The following is a 26227-nucleotide window of genomic DNA, read 5'->3' on the forward strand; positions in this document are numbered from 1 at the left end:
CCCTCTTTATGACAGTGAGTTCTCAAGAGACTGGGTCATTTAAATGTGTGAGGTCCTTCTCCACAACTGTCTCTCTCTCTCTCGGTCGTGCTTTTGCCATAGCCATGTGATGTGCCTGCTCCCCCTTGGCCTTCCACCGTGAGTAAGCTTCCCAAGACCTCCCTAGAAGCCAAGAAGATACCAGCACCATGCTTCCTGTAAAGCCTGCAGGCCTGTGGGCCAGTTAAGACTCTTTTCTTTAGAAATTACCCAGTCTCAGGTATTTCTTTCTAATAAAGCAAGAATGGCCTAATATGCATTGTTAAGATATAGCAGAAGCCAGTGGGGTCTCCCCAAGCTTAGCTCTATGAAAACAAATTCTAACAAGTAGAGTATAAACTAGATGTCAGTCCTGGTCCATAACATCAACATGATAAGCTTATGAAGTGATTCCATTTTATGGGTCAGTAGGCCCCTTTCTGAAGGAGTATAAAAGATGACAGTCATGCATCAAAAAGGCAATCAAATCGATTTTCAAATTAGAACTCATCCCACTGTTAACATATAAATCTAAAAAATCATTTATTTTATTTATTTTTTTTAAGAAACAGGGCCTTGCTATGTTGCCCGGGTAGGTCTCAAACTCCTGGCCTCAAGTGACGCTCCCGCCTCAGCTTCCCAAAGTGCTTGGATTTTAGACATGAGCCACTGAACCCCGCTGCTTTACCATTCTTTAATTTTTGTCTATACAGAAGGTTTGTCCATATGAAGACATTTTGTTACTCACTCTCCAGAGTGGTGACAACTCCCTGAGCTGGTCTGCTTGTCAAAGTGTCCTTAAGAGCATAGACACTCACTTCATATTTGGTGGCCACCTAGAGAAATAAGGGCATGGTGAGCTTTAGCAATGTCCTCAGCTGAAACCCAGGGAGTTTCACTACAGCATTAGATAAATGCGATGGTTAGAAAATAAAAAATAAACAAACCAGCAAAACTCACAACCTTGAAAATTCCTAGATTAATTTCATTCCTACAGTGCAGGTGATCAGTGTATTTAGTTATCAATTTTAAAATGCTCTTAGCGGTTAAGCTTAAGTAAGCCATAGATTATATACTTAAACTAAGCTGGTAAAAAAATGAGGAAAGTGGGTATTAGCATATTTTTCTTTTTTATGATCTGACAGATGCAAATCATAATTTTTTCCTTATCATAGACAGGCAAAGAGAATGTTCCATTTTGTCTCTGAACCCTCTTTCTGTAGTTTCCCCTGAAACTGGCCTTGTGTTAAGAGGTACATTAGTCCCCTAGGTTCCTAGCAGTTTTCTGCATGTATGTCTAGAAGGATTTTAAAATGTTCTAATGAGGGTAGGGTCAAGGTAGACTGGTACAAACTGTAAAATATTCTTTACCAAGGTAACAGAGCTCAGAAAATGCATAACTAAGTCTATTTATGCATTCAACCAATGGATATGTAAATTGCCCCCCACAACCTTTTAAAATAAGCACAATACATCTAAAAGAGCTGCACAAAATCCCAAGCTATTTATAAAATTCTGTCCCAATAGTCATCTGGAAAACTTAGGTCAACATAAAGGAATTCTGTTGATATAAAAATTACAATAAGATTATTTGATGCAGAGGAAAAGAACAGTTAGATTTATTATATTATATTTTTACCACCTTAGAAACTGTGTTAGAGATGATCTCATCTTTATTCCAATGAACAATGGTCATGTCTTACCATAAGTCCTGATACAACCACAGATGAGCTGTCAGGAGCAAGGTTGATTTCTTTCATTGGTCCGGTCTTCTCCTTGGGGGTCACCCGCACTCGATATCCAGTGAGCTGAACATTGGGTGGTGTCCACTGGGCGCTCAGGCTCGTGGGTGTGACCTGAGTGAACTTCAGGTCCGTTGGTGCAGGAATAGCTGTCGGGATTGTCATTGGTTAGAGGTTATCTTATAGGAAATGGGGAAAAAAGAAAATAAAGTGAGTTCCAAGAAGTAGAATGGATTGTTCTTGTTGGGTTAGGTGGGTTCCCTGGTCAAGCAAAGATTCAGTACAAGAAAGTACAATAAGGGATGCAAAATGAAGAAAGTGTTTGCTGAGAAATGTGTTTATATCCACCAATTCTCAGAATCACTGAAAACATTTGGGTAAATGCCAAAACTCTAAGAGATTTTAGGTTTTAGAAGTTTTTTTGCTTTCCCTTAAAAAAAAAGTTATATTGGCTTATTGGCCATTATGATTTATTTTACTTTTGTATGGAAAAATAAGCAATAGCCCTTTTTCTTTTTTAAAATTTTTAATTAATTAATTTAGAAATGGTCTCACTCTGTCATCCAGGCTGCAGTGCAGTGGAGCTATCATAGCTCACTGCAGCCTTGAAGTCGTGGTCTCAAGCAATCCTCTATCTCAGTCTCTTGAGTAGCTGGGACTACAGGCATGTGTCACCACACCTGGCTAATTTTTTCATATTTTTTGTAGAGACAGGGTCTCACTTCTTTGCCCAGGCTGATCATGAACTCCTGGCCTCAGTCAATGCTCCCATCTTCACCTCCCAAAGCACTAGGATTACATGTGTGAGCCACTGCACCTGGCCTTCTTTTTCTTTTTCTACATAAAGTATCTTTGTATGGATAACCATTTCACACAGTATTCCATCCAAAAAAGAGAGAATAATGTTTTTATTGTCTCTTTATTTGGACCCTATGGCAGATATGGCTGCTAAATTTGACATTCTCTCTGTAATGCGGCATAAGAAGAAAACTGGCTCCCAACAGAAGCAGAAAAGAGAAGCGAAAAGCAATAATACAGACTGTCACCTCTAGGGTTTATGCTGTCCCTAGGATACATCTTCAGCATTCTACTCTGCTTCAGAAATAAAGCACAAGAAGATAAAGTATTATGGAAAGCAATTGCCCTATTGATTGTTTCCTATGTGTCTGAATCACAATCACTTAAGCTAATTATACACCAGCACATGGTATCTAACCAGAGAAGAAAGGTCTTACCCATGTGTGCTCAGAATCATGCTGCTATGAAATGCCCAAGTTTGGGTTCCTTTTTATAAGTAAGCTCTATGATGCCAAACTTCTTTCCTTTATACATAGTGAGGGTAATCACAGGGAGTCAGAGCTTAGAAAATAATCCACAATTTTAGTATCCTCTTCAACTGTCTTGCTTTATGGTCTTGTGTATAAGCCAAGATACTCCAAAATTTCTTTTTATCAGACTTGTTTACTTAAATATCACCTAAGTTTTATTGTTTCTTACCATTCCTCTTTAAAGAGGATCTTTCCTAATAATTTTTTTCACCCTTACATGGGAATCAATAGCCCAGTGAAGTATAATTCATTCAGTAGGGCATAAAGCCGCTGCTCCCATGGGCACCTGGTGGTGCAATTAACCATATACCTGTGGACTGGGTTCCAATCAGGGGCTGGCTCTCCATATCATCGTGCAAGGCAACCACACTGACTGTGTACTCAGAACCCGGTCTGAGGCCTTGCAGCTCTGCAGTGTCTTCTTCACCATCAGGTGCAGGGAATAGCTCATGGATTCCATCCTCAGGGCTCGAGTAGGTCACCCTGTACCTGGAAACTTGCCCCTGTGGGCTTTCCCAAGCAATTTTGATGGAATCGACATCCACATCAGTGAATGCCAGTCCTTTGGGGCGATCAATGTCTGTTAGGCAAATTAATCGTAAGAGGTTATGTGAAAAGCAAGTTGTGAAATAAGCATTTTTATAACATGCAAAGCAGTTTTGCAGATACCATTTTCTTTGATGAAGTCCAATTAACCCACTATCAAAAGGAAAAATCACTTAAACACTTGCTTAATTTTTCTCGGTTTAGAAAATATGCAATGTTGCATCACTTATTAAAACATAGGTGTATGTGAGATAAGCAGATACCCTGCAAAATGTCCCCACAATGGGGATGTATTTATATTAATTTAAAGATATTCTACCACGATTTGATTTTACAATGTGATGTTAGTCTCATAGACCTGGATTTTCTATACCTTGGAATTGGTAAAGCTGATTTGCAATTTCAGATTCAAATTGTTATAATTGTTTTTTTTTTTTTGAGATGGAGTCTCACTCTATCACCCAGGCTGGGGTGCAGTGGCATGATCTCAGCTCACTGCAACTTCTGCCTCCCAGGTCCAAGTGATTCTTCTGCCTCAGCCTCCTGGTAGCTGGGATTACAGGTGCATGCCACCGTGACTGGCTAATTTTTGTATTTTTAGTAGAGATGGGGTTTCACTGTGTTGGTCAGGCTGGTCTCGAACTGCTGACCTCGTGATCCACCTGCCTCGGCCTCCCAAAATGCTGGGATTTCAGGCATGAGCCCAGCCCTATAATTGTTCTTACTCTCTTCTTCTCCCCTCTCTATTAAGCATTTATATTACACTCTGGTCCAGCCATAGCCCTTCAAATGCCCCAAATGTAACAGCTACATGCGGTATACTTCAATCAACTTTACCATCCAGTTGTAGAAAAGACGGTCTAGGAAAATTTTTTGTAGATTTGCTATAGGCAAATAAGATTTCGCTGAGGCCATTTGAGCAAAAGAAATTCAAAGCACAGCAATTAACTATGGTAGTTTCACAACTTCTTTCTCTGTAAATTCCTTGCTTGGCACCGAGAAGGAAAAAAGATGTTCGTAAAGGGCTCAGCTCAAGACATAAACTAACCAACAAGTTCACTTTCCCTATGTGTAATTGCAAAAGACATGTGGCGGGCATTCAGACACCCAAGAACAAAATTCGACTTTGAAAATGGAAACCAAGCAGTGGTTACGTACTGGTTACTGCAGTCTGAACCAGAGGCTGACTCTCTCCGCTTGGATTCTGAGCATAGACACTAACCACATACTCCACTGTGGGCTGCAAGCCTTCAATAGTCATTTCTGTTTGATCTGCAAAGGGAGTGACAAGCAAATGCAACATCCACGTCATCCACTATAAAGTCCTCCAAGTGGCATCTAGAGTTTGGTAGTAAACATATGGTGGCCTAGAATTTTTATTTGCAGAATTGTAACAAAAATATGGAGAGGCAGACTTTGATTTCCTCTTGGACAAACCTGTTCATTGCTAATACAAATTACCATATGGGAGTGAAGTCACACTCAAGGATAAGTTCTAAAACTTAATATAATGCCCCCAACAATTAGTGATACTGCTCAGAAAAAGTGAAAATTAACTTGACTTTAATAAATTGCCTTAAGATCCTAATTTCACAAGTATTCTATTTAAAAACAAAGACAATATAGCTAAAAAGATATGAAAAAGTCAGTTAGGCCATTTATCTCTTCTTAGTGTGAATGATAAACAGAACCAGAAGAGTGAATCTAATAATTTAAGATGTCCGTATCACTAAATAGAACTATCCATGTAAAAACAGAAATGCAGACTTCTACTGTGAAAAGGGTTGATAATGATCTTCAGACCTGAACTCATGAATGGGGACAATGATGACATAGGACAAAAAAATACATAGTACTCACAACAAGGTAGCCATTTATATAAAAAAGAATATTAGGTGGTCCTACCCCATATCTATTCTGTTGTATATAAGATGCAGATTATTCTTTTTTTTTTTTTTTTTTCCCTGAGATGGAGTCTCTCACTCTGTCACCCAGGCTGGAGTGCAGTGGTGCTATCTCGGCTCACTGCAACCTCTGCCTCCAGGGTTCAAGCCATTCTCCTGCCTCAGCCTCCTGAGTAGCTGGGATTACAGGCACAAGCCACCATGCCCAGCTCATTTTTTTGTATTTTTTAGTAGAGACAGGTTTTGCCACGTTGGCCAGGCTGGTCTTGAGCCTCTGACCTCAAGTGATCTGCCCGCATCAGCCTCCCAAAGTGCTGGGATTATAGGAGTGAGCCACTGCGCCTGGCCGAGATGCAGATGATCCTTACCTGGACCTGCAGTTTTAGTTTTTGTTGGTCCCGGTCCATTTTTGGGAGTGGTGGTTACTCTGTAACCAGTAACAGGGGAACTTGAAGGCAGCCACTTGACACTAATGCTGTTGTCCTGAACATCGGTCACTTGCATCTGGGATGGTTTGTCAATTTCTACAAATAAAAGCAGGGAGAAACCAGTGAAGCCCCAGTCCTTGGAGACAAGATTGGACAAGTCCTCCTCTCTAGGTCTGGTACATATTCGAATGATCTCTTACATGAGAAAAGTATTTCTTCTTGAAAGAATACAGAGAGAGCTTTCAGAGGGATGGGGCAGGCATCTCAATACCATTTCCTATTTTTGAGATGGCTGCTTCATTCACAAAGAAGCTACATTCCACAAGCAGGTGTCTGTCTTCCTACTTTATCAACTCATCCATTCTTTTCCAACAAATATTTATTGAACACTCTCCATGCCTGTCTTATTGCAGACATGTGGAATATTATCAACAAAACTGACTGAACCTCCTGCCCTTGGGGTGCTTCCTTCTTTATCTGGCTCAAAACTCTGTTGGCTACAGGTGTTAGCTGCAGGTTGTTGTCTCATTAAAAAGGAAAATCGATTGTACAATGAGAAAAATACCTTGGGAGAACATTGTAAAAAACTATCTGAATAAATAAGCTGGTGTCACCCCAGAGTAGAAGTTTGTACCTGTTCGGTAATTAATGGAAATTGGCTTGCTGCTCGCGGGGCTGTCTCCACGGCCAGTGACAGCATACACAGTGATGGTATAATCAACTCCAGGTTTAAGGCCACTGATGGTAGCTGTAGACTTGCTCCCAGGCACAGTGAACTCCTGGACAGGGCTATTTCCTCCTGTATGAAAAGGGGTTAGTTCAGAGTGTGAGGGGCTTAGAGTTACTTGGTATTACTGATTAATTGAATTACGACATTTATAGCAGCATGTAAATCACATCTTCTTGCTTATTCCCTTTTAAAGAGCGCTATCTTGAACAGAAAGGGGGTATTTATGCACGTAGCAAACCTTGGTAAGTGTATAAACATTGAGAGAAAATTACAGTTAGCGCTATTTTAACATTTCAGCTTTAAAATGTCACTGAGTAGTAGAGTAGCATTAAAAGTGGGAGAAGGTAAGCCCTCAACCCAGGATTGCATGCACTGTGTCCTTTTTAAAAATTTTAACGGAATACATTCCTGTTAAACAAAATTTGGAAAACACAGAAAAGTAAAGAGAAGAAAAAATAAAAATCACTTATTTCCACCACCGATAATATGTTAGTGAATTTACAATCCTTTTTTTCCCTGAGCTCTGCCGTTCCCCCTCTAGTTGTAGTATATAAATAACTTTTTATTTGGGTTTTAAAACAAATTATATCGCCTATATCTTCCATATTTTCTTGGAAAAAACAAGGGCTCCATTGAATGGACTTGCCAAAGTTTCTTTAATTCTTTGTTCACTGTTGGGCTTTCAGGTTATCCACAACAGAATCTGATTTAATCAGAGTGTAAAATAGCATTTTACTGCTGTACCTGTTTCTCCATAAGTGATCCTGTAATATCTCACTGTGACAGCAGGAGCATCCCAGCTGATCAGTAGGCTGGTGGGGGTCGCAGCAACAACTTCCAGGTCCCTCGGAACGTCAGAAACTAGAAAAAAAAGGAAACTTTTCACATCCGTTATTTTCAAACAATACTCAGATTTACTCTTTGTTCATTTTCCAGATAATTGTCATAATGATTCCTTCATGCAATAATGCAAATACTATGTGTAATTAGCAGAATTTAATATTATGACGAATTCAAGATAAGGGGTTACAGAGCCCATTCAAATTGTGATAGAGTGATTATTTCAAATTTAGGGAAGAATTTTTTTCCTTCAACATTTTATTTGGAAAAATTTCAAAACTACAGAAAAGTTAAAAAAAAAAAAAAAGTAATACAAGGCTGGGCATGGTGGGTCACGCCTGTAATCCCAGCACTTTGGGAGGCTGAGGCGGGCAGATCATTTGAGGTCAGGAGTTCAAAACCAGCCTGGCCAACATGGTGAAATCCCATCTCTACTAAAAATACAAAAATTAGCCGGGTGTGGTGGTGGGCGCCTGTAATCCCAGCTACTTGGGAGGCTGAGGCAGGAGAATTGCTTGAGCCCAGGAGGCAGAGGTTGCAGTGAGCCAAGATCTCGCCATTGCACTCCAGCCTGAGCGGCAGAGCAAGACTCCATCTCAGGAAAAAAAAAAAAAAGTAATACAGTGAACACCTATATACCCTTCCCTTAGGTATTTGTCTCTGGCTTGACAACTTGAGACTAAAATACAGATAACATGATACTACTGCTCCCCTAAGTACTTCAGCCTCTATCTGCTAAGAACAATGACACTTACCCTAAAATTATAATTTTAAAGGTACTTTGAAACAGTGTTCAGTTTTCCACTTTTTTTTTTTTTTTTTTTTTGAGACAGAGTCTCACTCTGTCACCTGGCTGCAGTGCAGTGGCGCAATCTCGGCTTACTGCAACCTCCGCCTCCTGGGTTCAAGCGATTCTCCTGCCTCAGCCTCCCGAGTAGCTGGGACCACAGGCACATGCCACCACGCCCAGCTAATTTTTGTATTTTTAGTAGAGACAGGATTTCATCACGTTGGCCAGGATGGTCTTGATGTCTTGACCTCGTGATCCACCCACCTTGGCTTCCCAAAGTGCTGGGATTACAAGCATGAGCCATTGCGCCTGGCCTTTTTTTTTTTTTTTTTTTTTTTTTGAGACAGGGTCTCGCTCTGTCACCCAGGCTGGAGTGCAATGGCCCAATCTCAGCTCACTGCAACCTTCGCCTCCTAGGTTCAAAGATTCTCCTGCCTCAGCCTCCTGAGTAGCTGGGATTACAGGTGCATGCCAGCACACCTTGCTAATTTTTGTATATTTAGTAGAGATGGGGTTTCACTATATTGGCCAGGCTGGTCTTGAACTTCTGACCTCAAGTGATCTGCCCACTTTGGCCTCCCAAAGTGCTGAGATTACAGGCATGAGCCACTCCGTCCAGCCAATTTTCTACGTTTTCAATAAAACTTGTGTTATTAGAAATGCATAAATACCCAAATTAGGTGAGAAATTTCTTGAGAGGAAAAAAATTATCTTCTTTCCTGCCACCACGCCCGGGCTTCTTTACCATATTCTAAGGAAGATGTTTCTCCACACATTTTCTCACTTCCCTCTCCATGTCCCATGACAACAATCTATTTTTTTTTTTTTTTTTGAGAGCTGATGACAGACAACAGCAAGCTACTTTACAGAATCTACCAACTGGGTAAGAAAGTCTTCTGAGTTTCTTTGCAGACCAGAAAACAAGTTACCTGTTGATTGTTGGCCAATCAATAAGGGACTTTCCTCTCTGCCATTAAGAGCAACGATGCTGACCACATACTCTGTGCCCGGAGTGAGGTTGGTGAGAGTGATGGAATTCCGAGAGGGAGGCACCCGATCTTCTCGAGGTCTCCCACTAATGTGCTCTGGATGATGGCGGATCCTGTAGCCAGTGATGGTGGCTCGTGGAGCAATCCAGTGCACAGTAAAAGAGTTGGCAGTAATATCAGAAAAGTCAATGCCAGTTGGGGAATCAAGACCTGTTTTTCCCACCCAGGGGAGGAAGAGAAAAAAAAAGAAAAGACACCACCAGTTTAGGAAGTGAGGAAGGTGTAGGGGAAATTAACGTACATCCAACATGCCGTTCCTGTCTCATCAATGCCATGATTTGCCATAAACCTCGGAGTAAGATATACTGATTCTAAGCTACATATGAATTTAAAAATCTTAAATTGACTCAATTCAAAATAGCCAGCTCAAGCATTCTTTTTTTTCTTTTGCTAAGTAATTCAAGCAAATTTTAGGGGTTATTACAGTAGGTTTCTGTGTCACATTTGGAGATAAGTGTTCAAGATCTTCTGAGAATTGACATTTTCAAATTCTTCAGTATTCAAGTATTCTGTTTCTATCCTGTAAGTGTATCCTTCCAAGTAAAGCAAGATCTGCCCACTTTCAAGGTAAATGTTTGACTCTCAGAGAAGCCTCCTAAGCTCAAGAGGAAATTTGTATGTCAACAGAGTGGTAATGATGCCAAACACAAAACTTCTGAAACTAAAGACATTATCCCAGACAAATTACAATGCTGATAATTCCTCATGAATTGACAGTTTTGAAAAATGCATTTTTGAAAAATGCACAAAAATTCAGAGTTTGTTGCAAATTCACATCACTTAGTCTCTGGGACTTCCAGAAAATTTCTGTTTCAGTTACAGCATTTACTTTTCTTTTCAATAAGAAACCAAACTAAAATATCATAAGTCCTTTTTGGAAGCAAGTGGACTATAAATAAATTAATGAATATACTACAGTGTACCTTTTTAAAGAAAAAAATTAAAAGCATTCATATTTAAGTACATAATATTTATGAGATTCAATTCAACTTCCTTCTAGTAAATTCAAATTTTATCAAGTAAAAAAAAATGTAAACTTGCTGGCTTAGTAAAGGAAGAAAAATAGATGACAATGAGTGTTGGGTCAGCCATTAGACAGAGCTGCCTAATGAAAAGGAATGTCCACTAAATCTAAATAACAAAGATCTTAGAAAATGTTTTTTAAAAGGACAGACAACAAATTTCTTAATTTGTTAGTGACTGAAAGTCTAGGTGATTGTTGAGTAAGGTATCTTTTAGTTTTTGAGACCAGCGATAAAATCATACTGTGATGACAAAGGTACACACACCACGACAACAAAAAAAAATGGAGATGTATTTTTAGAAGTAGCATTTCATTTGTTATACAGAATTGGTAGGCAAAAGCTACTGGATAGTCATACTGCCAACACCACTCACCTGTTTTCTGTCTTCCTCTAAGAGGTGTGCTCTCGTGTTGTTCGTAGACACTGGAGACACTCACTACATATTCTGTACCAGGAAGGAGATCTGTAGGGGCAAATGGGGCTTATTTTAAAACTCTGCTCAAAAGCATGAGAAACTAAAGCATGCCCAGGACTATTTGAACTGATGAAATATCCAAATGTCCAGTTCTATAGCCTGCTTACACCTAAGTGAACACTAAGGCAAAGTGTTCAGTGAACAGACCTGGAGAAGGTCTGTAATTAGATGATAAGGAGGAGTCACCTTGCCCCATGGCCTCTCGAAGCCCTCCATTCCACCTGTGAGTGTGACTCAGCTGGATTTCGAGTGGGATGAAGTTGCTGCAACAGCTGGATATTTCTTGTATCCACCTGAGAGTATGTCTCTGGAGGGCACATGATAATCCTTGCTGTGGTGCTGTGGATTGCCATTTATGCCTCACAACAACCCTGAGAGGTAGTTTGCTACTTTTAAAAGCAATTTCTTGCCATACAATGTACTGCATATATTTAAAGTGATTTGATGGGTTTTTACATATGTGTGACTTGGGAGACCATCACCGCATTCAAGAAATGAACAAACCTATCACCTCTAAAAATTTGATTTACTACAGTTATCTCCATTTTGTAAATGAAAAAACAAAAAACAAAACAAAAAAAAAACTGAGGCACAGAGAAGTTATCTTCTTTAATTTACTTGCCCAGGATCATACAGGGATTGACCCAGGCCAGGACTAGTGGTCTTAGCAATTAACCTTTACTGGAAAAAAACCACACATAAAAGAGAAAGCAGTTGGTTCTGCCATATTAAAATGAGAGCAGAATATTTTTTTAAAAATTAAATATACATCCCTGAGTATCTTCTTCCATTTTTTTTTTTTTTTTAGACAGGGTTTTACTCTGTTGCCCAGGCCGGAGTGCAGTGGTGTGATCTTGGCTCACTGAAACCTCTGCCTCCTGGGTTCAAGTGATTCTCCTGCCTCAGACTCCTGAGTAGCTGGGATTACAGGTGCCTGCCACCATGCCTGGCTAATTTTTGTATTTTTAATAGAGATGGGGCTTCACCGTGTTGGCCAGGCTTGGACTGGAAATCCTGACCTTGTGATCCACCCGCCTTGGCCTCTCAAAGTGCTGGGATTACAGGCGTGAGCCACTGTGCCCAGCTTCTTCTTCCATTTTGATACACAGTCATGCATAGCTTAATGGTGGAGATACATTTTGGTAAGTGTGTGATTTGGTGATTTTATTGTGTAAGCATCATAGAGTGTACCTACACAAACCTAGATGGGCTTGTAATCCCAACACTTTGTGAGGCCGAGGAGGGTGGATCACTTGAGGTCAGGAGTTCGAAACCAGCCTGGCCAACATGGTGAAACCCCCGCTCTACTAAAAATACAAAAAAATTAGCCAGGCGTGGTGGCTCATGCCTGTAATCCCAGCTACTCGGGAGGCTGAGGCAGGAGAATCACTTGAGCCTTGGAGGTGGAGGTTGCAGTGAGCCCAGATCGTGCCACTGCACTCCATCTGGGGCAACAGAGGGAGACTCCATCTCAAAAACAAAACAAAACAAAAAACCTAGATGGTAGAGCCTATGACACACCTAAGCTATAAGCTATATGGTCTAGCCTATTGCTGCTAGGCTACGAGCCTGTGCAGCATGTTACTGTACTGAACACTGGAGGCAACTGTAATAGATGGTAAATATTTGTATATCTAAAAGATACAGAGAGTGAGGTTTCTAAATTCAGAACTCCTACTCACTAAACCCTCATTCCCCTGCATACCATTTGCCCTTCCGCGTTTCTCTAAAGCCATCTGCAAAGTTTGGAAAAGTGCCATACTGGAGGACCAGATGCTTGGATTCCATTTCCACCATACTAGCTGGCCAGTGGCAATTTACTTAACCGCTGGGGACCTCAACGGCTTCATGTTTATTTTTTTGAGACAGGGTCTCACTCTGTCACTCAGGTTGGAGTGCAGTGGCATGATCATGGCTTGCTGCAGCCTCAGCCTCCCCAGGCTCAGGTGATCCTCCTACCTCAACTTCCTACACAGCTGAGACCACAGGTGTGCACCACCGTACCCGGTTTTTGTATTTTTTGTCGAGACTTGGTCTCACTGTGTTGCCCAGGCTGGTCTCGAACTCCTGGGCTCAAGCAATTGGCCCACCTCAGCCTCCCAAAGTGCTGGGATTAAACAGGCGAGAGCCACTGCACTGGCTTGCTTCATCTTTAAAAGAGGATAATAATGACTTTGCTAGGAGGGAGAGAGGCTACCTTGAGGTCATTTGTAGCATTAGGATTATAATAAGGTCTTAGAACACATGATTAACATGTGACAAGGTCTATGGCTAAGGGGCAGATATTGTGATGCAGGGGCTTGTATACTGAGTGGTGCTATAATTAGTGATTCCAGGGTGCTCTAGAACAGAAACAACAGCCCTGGGGTGGTGGATATGCCAATATAAAGATATTCTTGCCCTCAGCCACAAAGTAAGAAACCAAGATTATAGTCATGCTGAGCTGCTCTTGTGTTTCATTATCTAAATTATGTTTGAAAGGTAGATGTTTTCAGACTAATACTTGGTAATGTACCTAAATGTAAGTTATTTTTCCCTTATGTAGAATCTTTTGCTGTTGTTATATATTTGACTATTATAAAAAGCACTGTTTATGTGAAACACAGCACCATCTTGCAGCCTACTGTTTTATTCTTTAACAAAAGATATCTATTCTATAACAGTTGGGACTAGAAAGAGACAATTTCCATAAATTGTTGTTGTTTATTTAATGTCAGTTTTTTTTCTAAGCTCTCAGCCTTCTGAGAAATCCTTCTAACAGATTCTTTTTGAAGTACAAATTAAACTTCTGACTCTCTTCACAACAACATTCTAATCTAGACCAAACAGTCACTTTTCTAAGTATTCAAATCCTAAATCGATCAACTGCTGACACTTTTTTTTATAAAAATGAGAATAAAGCACATATTTTCAGTTCCCATTTTTTTCTCTAAAGATTTAGATTTAGTCATGTAATTTCTCTTGATATTCACTTATTTTTACGTGCTTATTTGGAAGCAGAATTTGTTTGAAGTCATGGAACTTTCCTGCAGGTGTTTTTCCACTATGGTTTTTTAAAAGCTGTAGATATCAAAAGTATATTAAGATAGCAACAAACATTACATCTTTCAAAATTAATGGAGCTGTGCGTTGAATTTGGAGTTTAGTTTGTAGCTTGGTTGCAGCTCTCTTGCTCTTAGCTCCTCCTAGTTGAGAACTTAGAATTCATTTGCTATGCTCTAGGTTAATATTTATGGAACAGATACATTCAACTGCTTACTTGTTAAGACCACTGCATTGTCTGAAGGAGAAATTGACAACTCTGCAACATCTTCCTCATTTTTCACAGGTGAGTAACGCACCAGAAAGTTGGTCAAATCAATGGATGGGGGTGGAGCCCAGGTGACACGCATGGTGTCTGGACCAATGTTGGTGAATCGCAGGTCAGTGGGAGGAGGAACGGCTGGTTTCGAACAAGAAGGAAGACTCAGTTAATGTAATTTTAAAATTAAAGCTAACGAAGTAGCTGGAAAGGTAAAAACAATATTTCATGCATAAAAGAAACAGAATCATAATCATGCAAACAGTCTAATCTAAATCTATTTTAAGTTATAGTGTACTACTGTTAAAAATAAAACACTACACACAGTACTGTTAGGCCCCCTTTAACCTTTTTGCCATCATCAATATATTTAAAAAAATTTTAATCTACTTTCAAATATGTTGACTTTATGTACATTATTAATACCACTGCAGGTTATTTTATCCCAGGCCGAAGAGGCTTAAGTTGCCACACAGCAAAGAGAAACATAGCAGTACTTTACAAAGAAATACATGCACACAGACAAAAAGACAAGAGGGTCCTAAACTTCCCCCCATGTGAGATATCTAGAGCTACAATTCCATTCAGTGAATTCTACTTACAAATGAAACTTCATGCAAATTGGTTCTCAGCATGTTTCTTTTCCCATGCACAGCAGAGAACCTTTAAAATGTTGCATGCTTGTCCCCAGACTGTGGTTAAAGAGGTGTTTCTTTACCTAGTGACAGCAACAAAACCTAGAATGCTCCCAAGTTTACTTTTCTCCTACCTCAAAACAATGCCCATCCACTCTACCCTATATTTTGATGGGTTTTTAGCTACAAAGAAGGAGCATGGTAGAGTTTATCAAAGGGTGGAAGGAAGAGCATGATGGTACATTTTGGAGATATATTTCTTATAGTTAATTGGTACTTATACAATTTGGTATTCGTGTTTGGTATTTAAGAAGAAAAATTCTAGGTCTTCAAATTGAATGAACATTTGCTATTTTATATTTAACAGAGCAGACATCTGTATTTCTCTAGCTTTATATCTACTTGTGGTTTAAATGAGAGTGTACTGAAGAATACTTGCATATGTTTTTCTCCAATCAGTTTAGCAGATGCATTTGATTCCTTACCCCCCCAATCCACCCTGTCTTAATCTTTGGCCAATTGCTGACTTCCCCCTTGAAACATCCATATTTAACCAGAGTAACTGGTGGCAGCATGCAACACCATCTATGTCTCAAACACAGAAGTTTTCAAAATTCACCCGTTTGTTGTGTCAGTGTAGTAGGGGCACTCTCGCCGCCATTAATGAGAGTGATAACGCTGATATCATAGTCAATGCCCGGCTCCAGCCCTGTGACTGTGTAGTATCCTACTGAGGAGTCCACAAAATCTTCAAAAATAGGGATACCTTCTCCTGCCGCAACTACTGTGATGCGGTACCCAATAATGGTGGAAGAGTTTAGCGGGGTCCACCTCAGGCCGATGCTTGAATCGGTTATATCAACAAAGCTTAGGTCAGTGAGTTGGGGCACCTCTATTGAGTTACAAAGCAAAGGGGGGGGCAAAAGGAAAATAGAGGCAAAAAGGAAAAAATAAAGCAGTGTATATCAGGTTACCAGTAGTAAAATTGATGGAATGTTAAAGCAATGATGGTAATATGCAATCTGTTTTAAATTCTCTGAAAAGACTTCCCAAGCATCATGAACAGTTTGCTTCCCTAGAAGAATAAACAGGAATATTCTTTTAGGGATTTTTTTTTTTTTCATTTTGAAAACATCCTTAAAGGGTACAATTTGAACTGTTCAATTCCTGAAAATCATATGCCTGTTTAGGATGTCAAAACCATTCTTAGAGCCTAGACATAATATCTGAAGTAAGTATCAGCAATGCTTTTAATAATTCCAAAACTGTTTTAGTAGAAAATAAGCTTGCATGAAGAAGGTTAAAAAATAATAATAAATGGGTGATAAATTGATTTTTTTTCTTCCATACAAAACTCCATGACAACACCATGGCCATAACGCTAATGCATTATGAATGTATGGTGTGAAATGTGCCATTCAAAAGCACATTCAGGCTGACGAAAGACAGGCCTAAGGTCAAGGCCGCTGCCACTATTTTAGTTCATTCATAATCAAAATATGTAATAAGCGTTAGTAAAAGCATTCTACTGAAGAGTCCAAAGGGGGACACGATCTGTCCAATGCTTTCATTCTGTTATAACCCAATGGACAAACAAGCCTATCCTTAGACAGGCCTTTGCAATGTTGTCTTTCAAGCCACAAGAAAGAACACCCTGAAGGTGTGGCTTTTACTTCTTTTTTTTATAATCCAATTTTTAAAAAGAACGATTTGAAACTGCAAGATGAAAAACTGGATGTGTCAACCAAATGCTGTTTCAGTGCTCACATACAGGGACAAAACTATTTTATAGGCAGCTGTTGGAAATTGATATGGACTGTAAAATCAGGCAGAAATGTACTGATGGGATGCATTTACCACATTACTTTGAGCCTCTCAGTACTGAGTACAGACACGTGACAGTGTTTTAGTCATACTTCCATGTGAGCGGACAATACAGAGTTAAAGCCATGGCTGCCACTCCATTACATACTCGCTGCAACACACAGCATCCCAGTGAAGCACAGACAGTAAAGCGGTGTTAACAGCAAGCATTTGTCCAAATCGCTGCTTTGACTTCTTGGTTTTGGAGAGTGCAGCCGGGAGATCGGAATTAAATCCCAAATATAGTTGACACCCTTAACCATCTGGGGATTAACATCTTAATCCCCACTCTTACTGGAAGTGCCACTCTCAGGATAGCAGCTTATTTTTCTATTACCTGGGATGATGGTATCAGAGATAGGGACACTTTCCTTGTCATCCTTGACAGTGTAAACACTGACATTGTACTCCAGGCCGGGACTCAGGTTATCAAAAGTGCAGGAGCTCTGATCAGCATGGACCACTTCTTCCAAAGAATATCCCTGCTGGCCATTTGTAGGGGTTGTGGTAATTCTATAACCAGTAATGTCTGGAGAAAAAAGAAAAGAGGAAGTTATTGCACAGAGCATCTGTGAGCCAGAGCATATTTAACTAGACTCCAGTGATGGACTCACAGGGCAGAATGCAGAAGGACTTGGCATTTACTGAGGACTCCACTGTCAATGCTTGCAACAATCCTTTCAGGCAGTACTAAGATCCTCACCTTATTTTTTTATTTTTATTTTTTGAGACAGAGTCTCCCTCTATCACCCAGGCTGGAGTGCAGCAGCATGATCTTGGCTCACTTCAACCTCCGCCAAGATCCTCACTTTAAAGGAAATCTTGAACCAGGGGAGTGATTCCCCAAAGCTTTCTTTGTTTCCAAATCTCATGGTCCTACCACTGTACCCTGCTTTTCCTTAATGAATCATTTGAAGACAGCTGAGGAATATTCCTTTCTACCTGCCTAGTATGGAATCACTCTCAACCTTAAGCACATTCCTCAGAGAGCTCTCCTAATTTAAAAGGTCTGAAACTATGGGATTTATAGGAAGGGAACCAAGAAAGGAGAAAAGGTGAGAAACAAAAGTGGTGATACTTATTCTAGAAAGAGTATTGATTGGGAGGTTGAGGCAGGCAGATCATCTGAGGCTGGGAGTTTGAGACCAGCCTGGCCAACATGGTAAAACCCCGTCTCTACTAAAAATAACAAAAATTAGCTGGGCATGGTGGCACATGTCTGTAGTCCCAGCTACTTGGGAGGCTGAGGCACGAGAATTACTTGAGCCCAGGAGGTGGAGGTTGCAGTGAATCGAGATGGCGCCACTGCACTCCAAGCCTGGGTGACAGAGCGAGACTCTGTCTCAGAAAAAAACAAAACAAACAAAAAAAGAGAGTATTGATTGTTGAAGTCCTCAGGAATCATAGAAATTGGACAGTAAAAGAGAGGGATGAGAGACATTCAAATAAAAACAGTGATGACTAGAGATCTGCAGGGCCAGATTAAAAGTAAAATGAGAAAGTATATTAAACTTTATAAAAGGCAAGGAGCAAATGCAAGGAAACCCAATTGAATGAGAAATAAATATTGAGATCATTACACTGCTAGTGATCATCCAAATGTGTGGGCTGGGCCATTGAGACCAGGTATTAATGATCCTGCTGCTAACAAGCATGAAGCTTGTCAATTTAAAGTTTCAAATTCAGAGCAACTCAGATGGAAATTGTATAGCTTTGGCTTAAACGATGTTTCCGCAGATAATGAAAACTTTACCAAAATCACTCTACTTCAGAGGGAGATTAAAAGAGATATTCTGAGCTAGTTTCATTCTGTGTGGTTGCATACATTAATCAGATTTAGAGATGATAGCCTTAGCTCTGTGCCCCGGCAAAGATAAGAACTATATAATACTTTTTTTTTTTTTTTAACAAAAATTTCACAGTAATTTAGTAGTAGAATTAGAAATAGCTAAATAATAAACTAAACATATTCCTTAAATTAACAAGTATATGAGGTAAGAATGCAATAAACATTAACTGGAACTTTTATTTTTGTTTAAGATTTTTCTCCGTAAGTTTTGTTGAGACTTCCATGTGGTTTTGGCAAAAGTAATAAATATCTAAAATTTCCTGTTATTGCTATAGTACATCATGCTATTTGAATATTGTTACAACTATCTTTATACATTTTAGCATTTTATAAATAATTTTCAAATATATGTGAACAAGGAATTTAGACAAATCCTTCATTTAAAGCTTTAAAAATGGTCAGGAAACCCCTTAATCAAAATTTTCAGTTTGCATAGAATATAATTTTAAAAAATTACATTCCAAATATGTGATGTTGGGTGTGAGAAGGAGTCTACAAACTTAAGTTACAATCCCAGGATGTAACTTTTGTAACATTTAAAATGTGTGACTATGAGTAGGCCAATTTTTTCTAAGTCTCAGTTTTCTTATTCTGTAAAATGAAGGTATTTCTGCCTTTCATCACCCCTAAATATTTGTGGTGCAACTCATGACAAAACATTCATAAAACTTCAGGGAATAATAAACTTAGGCTCTGTAACAACTCACAAAAGGGAAATTACGTAATAGGACTTCAGCCATTTGTTTGGTAATTTTTAATGCACTCAGCAAAAGGCACCTTTCACGGTGCTTTTCTTCAGCCCTACAGCTGTGTGAGGATCTGTCTTGTCCCCCTAGACTAGTGTAAGATTGTTCTGTTTCCTGTCATTGAAGTCAACATGCATTAAAGCATCCTGCAGGCTGCTCCATGATGTACGTCATGTACTGCTATAGTTTTTATGGAGAGCTGAACACTTGTAATTTGAATCCCTTCTTTCTCTGAGAGAAACACAGTTTCTAAAATCTTTGTCTTGGGAAGGTATGGTGTATACTTGCCCTCTGATCCATCCCAAACTTACCTGGGGTGGTGCTCCTCTCCCAGGAGACTGTGAGCACTCCAGTGTCAGGGTTTGCCTCCAGATGCAAGTTTGTTGGTGGAGACAATGCTATGCACAAAGAACATTTTAAAAGTTAAAGCTGACACAAAGCTCTTGACCTGTGTAATCTTTTCTCCTTCCCTACCTCCCTCTCTTCCATGCTGCTTCCCTCCCCCGCTCCCTCCCATAAAAATATAGGTTACATTATGAAAATATGATGGACAGCAGTAATTCTCTGACAAAGACTCTTTTATGATTAATGATTTTGCAATACTATTGAAATTTTCATCTTGCCCGTTCATAAATATTCTTGACATGAAAAGAACATTTCTGATGCCATAAAATATAAAGCATGAATTGAACCTGCTACTCCAAATTGAGGAACAGCATTAATAATGTAAGTAAGGATAAGATCTCTCCCCTGTGCCATTCTCATAAGTAAAAAGTGATATTGACACTAGCTTTTTTCAAAAAGTAGAACAGTTTTAAAAACTAATAGAAAAGGGAAAAAGAATTCTTCTTACGTGTTACCACTTTGTTTACAATTGGCGCATCTCTTTCCTGTCCGTCTCTCAGGACTTGGATGGTGTAGACATATTCCACTCCTGGAGTCAAGCCAGACACAACGATGCTTCCTGAGTCCGAAGTCACTTCTCGTGGTGCCTCTCCTCCCTGGCTTGGTCGTACACCCAGCTAGAGGAAGGAATGCAAAATAAACACCAAGGACAAATATTTCCAGAGGCCTGTTACTGCTGTGAGGTTGTGATTATGCTTTAAATAGTATAAACTCTTCAGAAACTGCACAATGTACTTTTATTAGGAAATGATTTGGGGACTCTTTTATATACTTTAGCTGGAAATTCCCCAAGGTGGGGGAGGTATCTTCCAAACTGCATTAAGGTGGCTTGTAATGGAAGGTTCCAGAGAAATGTCTTTACATACTGTTTTGCTTGATAAAGAATCTCTTGTTACAAACCAGACGTACACAGGGACTGTGGGTCACATGGTAGTTCATTTCTATTTTTCTGTGTGTGTGCTAGAAGGAATGTCTGAGCTCTCCCTTTAATGAGTTATTCACATTCAATTCACCTTTTAGTTGCCATTTAAAGGCACCAGCCCCTGTGGCAACTGTATTGCAAGAACACACCTTTTGAAGAGATATGTTCATAGCTTCAACTGCAGGATGATACAAGAGAAGAATTAGAATAACTATACCCATAATTTAAAATCCTTTTAAGATTCTATTTCAAAAACTTAGGTAACACTGTGTTATCAAATAGTGTTCAACTCTAGAGAGATCTTTCACACATCATAAGGCTTCTGAAAGTCAGCATGACATTATTAAGGGAATTTAAAAGGTGTACTGGCAATCTTCAGAAAGTTCTTCTATATTTGAGTAGCATAATCATAAATATGGCCATTTATAAACTTTATGTTTGGTGTATTTTTTTAAACAATCAAGGGGATTGAGTCATGATTTCCAGCAATAACAAATATTTCTCTCTTCACACTAAATACCAAAGAATGGAATTCTTTTAATCATATTCATTTGTATTCATCACTTCCCTAATATCATTACTTTAAAGAAGATGAATCCAGATATCCACAGGGAAACCTTAATCTTAACTTCTATTAAGAGATTCACCCACAGCGCTTTGAACAGTTGGAGATGAAACTGATTGGATCAAAATGCGATTTTTAAGTGACTCTGAGTTTAATTGGTCTCCCTAAATTGGCTTTTGTGAACTTGTTCACACCCATTTAGAACAACACATCAAATAAAGTTTTCCTATGTTTTTTTGAAATGTAATTCCCTGCAGGAAAGGATAGAGAAAATAAGATAACAACAAGCAGTAGCTTCGTGCTAATGTTTTATCCTTTGCAAAGCACTTTCGCAGCTTCCGTCCATCCTTCCAACAATTCAGTGAGGTAAGCAGGGAAGGATTGTTAGGCCCTGACAATGTGGTCAAAGATGTATGGACAGAAGCAGGTGGCAAAACCCAGGTCTCCTGACTCCTGAGCACCCTGTTTCCACTACATGGGAAACACAAGGACACCTCAGGGCTGTATCACAGAGATTAGGAACATCTGCAGTTTACCTTAAAACCAATTCTTGGAGCAGGCGTCCATGTGATCACAATGGTGGTCTCAGTCACCTCGGTGTTGTAAGGTGGAATAGAGCTCCCCGGCTGCACTGTGAGAGAGAATCAATGCACATATTCAAAACTCAAACTCTCAGATGATTGCATAGCATATAGATAACAAGTATTTTTATGGAGAACCTCAGTTTAACCAAGCAGTGGATAGAGAGTGTAACATATTTTTTCACTGGGTGAGAATTGGGAGAGGATCAGGCTTCTCAATCTTTAATGCGCCACACACATCATCTGGGGTCTGGCTAAAATGCAGATTCTGTTTCTGGAGGTCCAACAAAGAACTAGGGAGTTTGCATTTCTGACAAACACAGATAATACCGATTCTGCTGGCCCATGAATTATACCTGAGTAACAAGGGGTTAGATATTCGTTAAGGTGGTCTTTTCAATGAAATTATATCATCTAATTCATGTCTTTTCATCATTGTTGGGATTTGAGTTTGATGACAATAAATTTCCCTATATCATCAGTGTAAAATCCCTTATAAAATGTAAAACTGGCCACCACAAACTGATTATCGTATTGTTTCTTAATCATTAATTTAAGAACACTGGTAAATTATAGATGGTGATCTAAAAACAGCTTTATGCTGGGCAGGGATCAGTGGCTCATGGCCGTAATCCCAGCACTTTGGGAAGCCGAGGTGGGTGGATCACTTGAGGTCAGGAGTTTGAGACCAGCCTGGCCGACATGGTGAAACCCTGTCTCTACTAAAAATATGAAAAATTAGCCGGTTATGGTGGCTCATGCCTGTAGTCCCAGCTACTTGGGAGGCTGAGACATAAGAATTGCTTGAACCCTGGAGGTAGAAGTTGCAGTGAGCCAAGATCATGCCATTGCACTCCAGCCTGGGTGACAGAATAAGACTCCATCTCAAAAAAAGAAAAAAAAAAAAAAAAAGCTTTATGCTGAATTATTCCACAATAATGGTCAGCTATTTTTGGTTGCAATAAAAGATGCTATATAAAAGTTAAACAAAATCTGCCACCATGGATGCACTTTGAAGTCTAAAGATTTGTTCTTTAAATACGTGATAATTCATTCAGAATAATAACACTGCAAAAATTTAGTATTTTATCACCAGAATCAGGAATTATAACAAGTTTATTTTGCATTTTCTAGCATCCTGACATCACTGTTATTTTTCTTATTGAAAGTATTACTTTGGCTGGGCACAGTGGCTCATGCCTGTAATCCCAGCACTTTGGGAGGCTGATGTGGATGGATCACTTGAGGCCAGGAGTTCAAGACAAACCTGGCCAACATGGCGAAACCTTGTCTCTACTAAAAATATAAAAATTAGCCAGGTGTGGTGGTGGATGCCTGTAATCCTAGCTGCTTGGGAGGCTGAGGCAGGAGAATCACTTGAACCTAGGAGACAGAGGTTGCAGTGAGCCGAGATCACACCACTACACTCCAGCCAGGGCAAAAGAACAAGACTCCATCTCAAAAAAAAAAAAAGAAAGAAAGAAAATAAAATATTAAACAAATTTTTTTTTTTTTTAGATGGACTTTTGCTCTGTCACCCAGCCTGGAGTGCAGTGGCGCAATCTCATCTCACTGTAACCTCAGCCTCCTGGGTTCAAGTGATTCTCCTGCCTCAGACTCCCAAGTAGCTGGAACTACAGGTGCCTGCCACCACACCCAGCTAATTTTTGTATTTTTAGTAGAGACAGGGTTTCACTATGTTGGCCAGGCCGGTCTCAAACTCCTGACTTCAGGTGATCTGCCCACCTCGGCCTCCCAAAGTGCTGGAATTACAGGCATGAGCCATCACACCTGGCCAAAAAAAAAAAAAAAGTCTTATTTTTAGATAAAAGACTTGTTTTGGGTTTTAGCACCAAAAATTAATGAATGAAACAGAAAAAGAAAGAAAGAAAAGAAAAAAAGAAAGAAAGAAAGAAAAGAAAAGAAAGAAAGGCATGTATATATAAAGTTAAGACACATATTTCCAACAACCTTGCAAATCTTATTATAAATGTAGAAAGGTAAGGTCACAGAAGGCCAGATATTTTGAGTTAGGTAAGTTAAGTTCAAGGGTATCAAGTGTGTTAATAGCCCTGGTCGCATGTTTGACATCTCCATAATTCTTCCTCTCTTTACATCTCAATCAAATTTTGTTCCCATTGAGAAAAAATCTCTGAATGCATTTATACTAAATTGTGAATGGCTGGCGAGACAAAGAGTTAGTATCCAGAGTTACACAAACAGGGATTAAAAAGTGTTCAGACTCCAGTCTCAGCTCAACTGCAGTCAATATTATTTTCTTTGCCATGTAGGAATTTAGAATCAACATCGCAATTCTTGCATTTTTTTTTTCAGTCTGGATTCTAAGGAGCCATTTTTTATTTTTATTTTAAAAATATTGTGTGAGAAAAAGCCAAATATATGTGTGGGCCACTTCGTAATGATAGCTCTAATGGCTGAATTGAGGTACTACTGGTTTAGTGGGCTGTTTCATCTATGTATGTTATTATTTTGATGGTGTTTGGTGGGGGTTAGGGGGACATGACTGGGATGGGTGACCCCTGATCCCTTTTAGTACCTCTGAAATTATACACCACTTGGCTGCTGGTGACTCTGCCAAAATGCCATGGCCAGTCCTGTGTGACCATTTTTAATGGCCCACAAAAAACAATTCAGAGAACAGTCAGTTTCTTTCACTGAACATCTGTGAAAACCACAACTTTTTTTACAAATTATATTCACCTCAACTGTCCTGGGCTTTAAGACTAGGTATTTTCTATCGCTTGAGCCAGCCAGCTAGAGTCTTCCCAAGTTTAAGATGATGCTCTCTGCCTGGGAAGGCCATTATGGGAAAATCACCAAACCACAAACCCACAAACGATGTCAAACAAAGGATGTGATTCTAAGTGTGAGCTATGGGTTCTGGCAGGTCTTGTTAGGGAAGAACAGCCCAGCTGTTAAAGAAATAAAATTTGCCCTATCAATATAGGAGTAAGCTGAATTTTCCCCAGAAACAGTTTTTTCCCCTAACTTTTCTCACATTAGCTCTTAAGAATTTAGCACAAGTTATAAAACTCAGAAAAGTTACTCCCAGAATTCAGCTTAGTATGATAGTAAAAAACTACAGAAACTTAGTAATTTCAAAAACATGCAAGCCTTGTGGATGTTTACAGCCTTAGGGAGTACTTAAAGTTCAAATAGAGTTGTAGAATACCCTGCTTACATTAGTTTATTTAAATATAAGCTTCATGTAGCTGTTTTTGTTATTATTCCTTTCTCAATTATCTATTCACCAAATAGTTTTTGAAAGCATACAATGTTCCAGACACTATGTTAGCCTTTATCTAATAAAATTAGTTTTGGCTATCAGTAGTTCAATTAAAATCATTATATTTTATATGAACGTATTATGCAAAGCATAAAAATAATATATCCAATATATCAAAGTCTTCAGAAGTACTTGAAATATCTTGACTCACCACCTTCCCTTAATTATTGTTAGCATCATTAAAAATGCTTTTTCTTTTATAAGCACTGTGTTCAACAAAAGAAACTACATAAAATATGTCTTATGTTAAGGAATGAACAAGACAACTATAGAATTCTACATTTTAGTAAAAGACAACATCTACTGAAAGGGCACATTCACCGAAATCTCCATTCTAATTCACTGAAGGACATTTATAAGAAATAAATATTTACAAGAAATATAAAGACATTAATTTCATGAGAGTAGATCTTAGACTGTCTTAGAACCGTGTAAAATTTTAGCCAAATTTTCAAGTAAGCTTATTTGCAAATTAAAAGTGAATTTTACTTGCTTACGATTAACTATTATTTAGGAAAAAGCCTTCGCGGGCCAAACTTCATACAGTAAATTTAAATGGAAGTAAGTTTTTCTTAAAGTATGAATTCTTATAGGGGAAAGTTTATATTTTCTTTGGGAAATCAGTTCCACAGTTATTTACAAATTAGGCTTGTATTGACTTTTTGAATGCTTTTTAACATCCATACTTTTAAATTAGTCGAAGAGTAACATTTGTTGAAAGCTCTTAGAAAATTGCAAACTAGTCCATGGTTATATGCTGAAAAAGTGCTTATGTTAGGTGCTTCTATAATTCAAAATGTCAAGGTGAAAATAACAATGTTCAGCTAGAAATAAGGAGTCTCATAATTCTCTGTAATGTAAATGGAAATGTATTTAATAGCAATCAGTTTGTGACTAGAGGTCGTTATTGTGATGTAGATGTGTGGGAGATTTAAGACCACTTCCTTTAAAATGTTGAGCAAAAGGATAGACATGACCAAAAATTATTGTTAGTATTTTTCTCCTCTGAGGAATTTCAAGAGTAATTTAAGAAAAGAGGGATTCTGTCTGCAAAAGTACTTTAATCTTCTGCAGCCAACACTCATAAAGAAATCATTTCCTTGGCTTCATGTTCAATTAGGTGGTTCCCATTCAATCCATAGATATTTTTATTTTGCATTTATAGTTACTATTCAGTG

At 39.0% G+C, this 26227-nt stretch overlaps 1 protein-coding gene across 30 annotated transcripts in view; it reads right to left on the bottom strand.

The window, feature by feature from the left end:
- The window catches only part of FN1 (fibronectin 1), a 75004-nt gene that overhangs the window by 16589 nt on the left and 32188 nt on the right, over window positions 1–26227 (bottom strand). For 9 of the 30 annotated variants that reach the window (XM_030803725.1, XM_030803717.1, XM_003254039.4 and 6 more), the window contains exons 21-35: window positions 21698–21792; window positions 20123–20291; window positions 19581–19667; window positions 17012–17203; window positions 15431–15703; window positions 14135–14317; window positions 10774–10863; window positions 9256–9525; window positions 7441–7557; window positions 6601–6765; window positions 5907–6062; window positions 4793–4906; window positions 3399–3668; window positions 1722–1909; window positions 767–854 (exon numbers count right to left, since the gene is read on the bottom strand). In XM_030803725.1, coding sequence (XP_030659585.1) covers window positions 767–854; window positions 1722–1909; window positions 3399–3668; window positions 4793–4906; window positions 5907–6062; window positions 6601–6765; window positions 7441–7557; window positions 9256–9525; window positions 10774–10863; window positions 14135–14317; window positions 15431–15703; window positions 17012–17203; window positions 19581–19667; window positions 20123–20291; window positions 21698–21792 — 2457 coding nt within the window. The remainder of the gene's footprint in view (window positions 1–766; window positions 855–1721; window positions 1910–3398; window positions 3669–4792; window positions 4907–5906; window positions 6063–6600; window positions 6766–7440; window positions 7558–9255; window positions 9526–10773; window positions 10864–14134; window positions 14318–15430; window positions 15704–17011; window positions 17204–19580; window positions 19668–20122; window positions 20292–21697; window positions 21793–26227) is intronic. The other 21 variants (XM_030803728.1, XM_030803723.1, XM_030803726.1 and 18 more) reach the window with 3 other exon arrangements.

Source organism: Nomascus leucogenys, chromosome 22a (genome assembly GCF_006542625.1).
Source record: "Nomascus leucogenys isolate Asia chromosome 22a, Asia_NLE_v1, whole genome shotgun sequence".
Taxonomy (NCBI): Eukaryota; Metazoa; Chordata; class Mammalia; order Primates; family Hylobatidae; genus Nomascus; species Nomascus leucogenys.